At 40.3% G+C, this 5,000-nt stretch overlaps 1 protein-coding gene and 3 non-coding genes across 4 annotated transcripts in view; all 4 read right to left on the bottom strand.

Moving 5' to 3' along the window:
• Window positions 1–783: 783 nt before the first annotated feature.
• Trnah-gug (transfer RNA histidin (anticodon GUG)) lies at window positions 784–855 on the bottom strand. Its single transcript has one exon. It is a non-coding gene; the product is annotated as a tRNA-His (tRNA).
• A 231-nt stretch (window positions 856–1,086) lies between these two features.
• Trnah-gug (transfer RNA histidin (anticodon GUG)) lies at window positions 1,087–1,158 on the bottom strand. Its single transcript has one exon. It is a non-coding gene; the product is annotated as a tRNA-His (tRNA).
• A 230-nt stretch (window positions 1,159–1,388) lies between these two features.
• On the bottom strand, window positions 1,389–1,460 carry Trnah-gug (transfer RNA histidin (anticodon GUG)). The gene has a single exon. It is a non-coding gene; the product is annotated as a tRNA-His (tRNA).
• A 1,787-nt stretch (window positions 1,461–3,247) lies between these two features.
• Window positions 3,248–5,000, bottom strand: part of LOC138039973 (uncharacterized) — a 2,867-nt gene continuing 1,114 nt past the window's right edge. Inside the window, exons 1-2 of the mRNA XM_068885789.1 lie at window positions 4,106–5,000; window positions 3,248–4,043 (exon numbers count right to left, since the gene is read on the bottom strand). The exon at window positions 4,106–5,000 is cut by the window's right edge and continues 1,114 nt beyond it. Of these exons, the coding sequence (XP_068741890.1) occupies window positions 3,248–4,043; window positions 4,106–5,000 (1,691 nt within the window). The remainder of the gene's footprint in view (window positions 4,044–4,105) is intronic.

The raw sequence follows: 5,000 nt of genomic DNA, 5'->3' as shown, positions 1-5,000 counted from the left end.
CTGCCTCAGGCCTCGTTCTAATGCTATATATGCTGTAAGCTAACCATTCGTTTTAACAGAACTGGAAACGGAATTGTAAATAACGCGGATCCATCGAATGAAATTAGGCCCAAGGCCAAAAGTCACTAAGGTCTCGAACAAAAACTCGTGCGAAACTCTGTCAAAAGCTTTTAGTTGGTCAACGCTGATGAGAGCAAGAAGGCTCTTCCTCTCACCGAGGCCGTCTGATCAGAATGTATCACAGATGGGAGCACACAATGAACACTGTTGGCAAGCGCTTTGGTCAGGATTTCATAGTCCGTAGCAAGGAGAGTGATTGGTCTCCAATTCTTCAGCAGAGTCCGATCGCCCTTTTTGAAGGCCAATGATGTCTCATTATTGTAATCACTTCACAACTATTCCAAGTTTTTTAAATCGAGAAAGGTATGACAGTCCCTCAGGAATGAAAACGTTATGAGCGGCGCTTTATTTAGGGGAGAAAATGAACATTTATCTTGCATATTTACAAAATACGCAAATTTGTGACGTTCTCGTTGACGTCGCCGATGTCGTTGCTAAAGCTCCCTATAGAGAAAATTGGGGCAGTTAACTTGTTAATTTAATTTAAGGGAAAAAAATCATATGATTAAATTGCCGGGACCAGAATTTGAATCTGGGTTACTGCAGCCACAACGCAGTGTCCTAATCACTAGACGATCGCGGCTTTGTCGTGTTGCAATAAAGAAAATTGGGGTAGTTAACTTGTTAATGATATTTAAGGGAAAAAAAATCATATGATTAAATTGCCGGGACCAGGATTTGAACCTGGGTTACTGCGGCCACAACGCAGTGTCCTAACCACTAGACGATCGCGGCTTTGTTGTGTTGAGATAGAGAAAATCGGGGTAGTTAACTTGCTAATGATATTTAAGGGAAAAAAATCATATGATTAAATTGCCGGGAACAGGATTTAAACCTGGATTACTGCAGCCACAACGCAGTGTCCTAACCACTAGACGATCGCGGCTTTGTCGTGTTGGAGATCGAGAAAATTGGGGCAGTTAACTTGCTAATGATATTTAAGGGAAAAAAATCATATGATTAAATTGCCGGGACCAGGATTTGAACCTGGGTTACTGCGGCCACAACGCAGTGTCCTAACCACTAGACGATCGCGGCTTTGTTGTGTTGAGATAGAGAAAATCGGGGTAGTTAACTTGCTAATGATATTTAAGGGAAAAAAATCATATGATTAAATTGCCGGGAACAGGATTTGAACCTGGGTTACTGCGGCCACAACGCAGTGTCCTAACCACTAGACGATCGCGGCTTTGTTGTGTTGAGATAGAGAAAAACGGAATAGTTAACTTGCTAATGATATTTAAGGGAAAAAAATCATATAAATAAATTGCCGGGACCAGGATTTGAACCTGGGTTACTGCGGCCACAACGCAGTGTCCTAACCACTAGAATATCGCGGCTTTGTTGTGTTGGAAATCGAGAAAATAGGGCTAGTTAACTTGCTAATGATATTTAAGGGCAAAAAAATCATATGATTAAATTGCCGGGACCAGGATTTGAACCTGGGTTACTGCAGCAGTAAGTAAGAAAGTAAGAACCTTTATTTGACTTCGAATTACAGATAGCAACCAATTACGCTAATATCTTCGAAGAAATAAAATAATATATAAAATAAACTAAATAGACTAAGAATTATTGTACATAATAAATAAATACATATTCACATGTATGTAATAATGTACAATAATGTACAATAAATAAGATATAAAGTTAAGCTAAATTACAAAAGGGACAACAATCACGATCAAATTTAATTTGATTTACAGCTAGTTTAAATGCATTGGTCGTAGGAGCGGTTCTAAGTGAGTTAGGTAACGAGTTCCAGATTTTAGCACAGGGTCCAGAGGAGATATGTTTGTCGTTAGAACATCAAAACCCGCCGAAAACATCTGAAATAATGGGTTATTTTGATCGCGTAGACGATCGCGTTACAGTTTCGTTACACATTCTGTATACCGCAAACGAAGAGACTGGGGGCTCGCAAGATCGGCTTACAGTATAAAATACGGAAAGGGAGGAAACTTGTACCACGTGACTTCGTTCGATGTGAACCGCAGCACTTGGTGACGGAAGTGAATTGGCACCGGAAATGCAAAAGCAACAGACCGTTCGAGAATCAAAACATCAGCTGTAGAGGGAGTTTTAAAATAATGGCGGCTTCTCCCTTGAAAAGACCCGTTCCGTTGCGCGAAAAGCAGCCGGACGAGAGGAGATCCAAAGTATCGAACAGAAAAAAACACTGTTTGTTTCTAAATGGTAAGATATCAGACCAGTTGGCTTTCGAACGTGAGCCACAAATTACCGTGTTTGATTTTTCCCTGATCGAACTTGACTATTTTACCTGCAGGCTTTCAATGAATTATCGAAGAGATGAACAAAACTTTATCTCCGTACAAGAAATACTCGACGACTATGTAAATAACAGCTCCGAAAAGGAAAATTTACCATTGCAAGTCAAAGAACTGGGGATTATTTTAAAGGAGGCCTTTCCACAGGCGAGTAGAGTCCAGTGAAGAGTTAACGGCGGCCGAGTATGGCAGTACCTACTTTCAAAAACCTCAAGATTGGAAGAAGACCGTGTTAAATGGGAAGACTTGCCAGCTTTCACAAAAGAATTCGATTGGCTTTTATCTAGCTCTAGCGACGATTTCTTTGAATGGATAAAAGTCCAGTCACAAGATCTATGCGGAGGCAGCCGAGTTTTAACTGAAGTAAAAATCTTTAAAGACTGGACATTTGTTGTACACGTCAACAGTCGAAAGTGCAAAAGAAACCGTTGGTGTTTTCGAACTTGGGGCATCTTAAAATTACTTCCGATCTTGCGCACATTTACTTTACCGCGTCATTTCCGTCACCATATGTTGCGGTGCACATCGAACGAAAGCTCTCTCTCGAAGCCGTAAATTTCGGTCGCCGAAAATGAATTTGAACGCTTTCTTATGCCGTTTTCCCACAGTATTTGGCAAATACATAACAATTCTAGATCACGTTAGTAAAATCAGGCAATTTAATTCAATTCCATTTGAGTTTCAGGGATTCGAAAATCGGCCCCAAATTAGTTTCCTCCCTTTCCGTATTTTATACTGTAAGCCGATCTTGCGAGCCCTCAGTCTCTTCGTTTGCGGTATACAGAATGTGTAACGAAACTGTAACGCGATCGTCTACGCGATCAAAATAACCCATTATTTCAGATGTTTTCGGCGGGTTTTGATGTTCTAACGACAAACATATCTCCTCTGGACCCTGTGAGTTTAGAAGCAAAATAACGAAAAGAATGTAGGCCACAGGTTGTGGTATTAACCCTGGGGACATTGAGAAGATGTTGGCCTCGTAGGTTATAAGTAGTATCTTTGACGTTGAGTAGATTCTTAATATATACAGGGGTGTTACCATTAAGTGCTCGATAAGTGAGAGTCAACATATCATGTATCCTGCGGTCTTGTAAACAAGGCTGGTTAATGTAGTCTAATAATTCGTCATAAGTGCTATGAAGGTCATTGAAGACAAAGCGGAGGCATCTCTCATTAATTTTCTCCAGTTTATCAACATTCTTTTTGCCGCAATGAAGCCAGATAACGGAACAGTAATTAAGATGTGATAATATAAATGATTCATATAGACGTTTCTTAGCACCAGTTGGTATTAGACGTTTATGTCGTTTAAGCACTTGGAGTTGATTACTGACTTTGCGAACTAGTCCGGATACATGCTCATGGAAATTTAGTGCATTGTCAATCGTTATACCCAGAAGTTTCATGGAAGAACTCAACTGCAGGTTCCTATTCTTAAGTTGCAATGGAAGATTTTCACTATTGGATCCAACCCACATTGAAAGACATTTGTCGACGTTAAGACCCATGCCATATGACTGAAACCACTCGGAGGCAGATTGAAGGTCAGCCTGCATTGAAAGTTGGATAGTGACAGGATCCTGGCCACTAGTAAAGAATTGTGTGTCATCAGCGTAAGTGTTAATCTCAGAACTGCATGAAATGTTAAGAGGTCATTTATGAAAATGTTAAATAAGAGTGGTCCTAGTACAGACCCTTGTGGAACGCCCCTATTTATCCTTGTCCAGTCAGAAAACGTATCCCCAATTTTGACTCTCTGAAAACGATCGGTGAGGTAGCTTCTTAACAATAATAAGCAATCGCTGGATAAACCATAAGATTTCTGCTTAACTAATAGAAGTTCATGTGGAAGACAATCAAAAGCCTTTGTTAAGTCAATACCCACAATGGCAGCGATAGACTTGTGGTCACAGGCAATTCTCAATTCCTCCAAAATGCGCAGCAGGGCAGTCTGACAGCTGTAATTCCGACGGTAAGCAGATAAGTATGGTGATAATTTCTCCTCAAAGAAGTTAACGAGCTTTTGTGATAGAATGCGCTCCATAATGTTGCTAAAGGTGACAAGAACAGTTATGGGTTGGTAATTTTCCTTGAGGTATTCGGTGTCTTTCTTAAACACTGGCGTTACCTGACCAGACTTCCAACAAGTCGGAAAGCAGTTACTGGCAATTGAAGAGTTAAAGAGAGTACACAGAGGTCTTGCTAAGATGCTGATGCTATCTTTTACCAGCCTTGTGGGAATATCATCATGACCGATAACTTTAGAAGCAGATAATGACTTGATAATATCAGTAACAACAGCAGGAGTAGTATTGTTGAAACAGAAGTCAGCCGAAGGATTACCGTCCATAAGGCTAGTGATGGTTTTGATACTATGGTGATGGAGAAAATCTGGGCCATACAGAGATGGATCAGGTTCAGGGATATTATCAGCAACATGAGTGAAGAACTGATTGAAAATATGAGCTATACGTTGTTTGTCAGTAATAAATATATCATCCTCCAAAAGAGTGATATCATTAGTTCCTCTTTGTTTAGAGCTGAAGAGAGGGCCAAAAAGCTTCCAAAATTCCTTTGGGTCAGATGATA

The sequence above is a fragment of the Montipora capricornis genome, chromosome 3 (assembly GCF_036669925.1).
Source record: "Montipora capricornis isolate CH-2021 chromosome 3, ASM3666992v2, whole genome shotgun sequence".
NCBI classification, from domain to species: domain Eukaryota; kingdom Metazoa; phylum Cnidaria; class Anthozoa; order Scleractinia; family Acroporidae; genus Montipora; species Montipora capricornis.
This window is presented reverse-complemented; position numbering and strand designations above follow the sequence as displayed.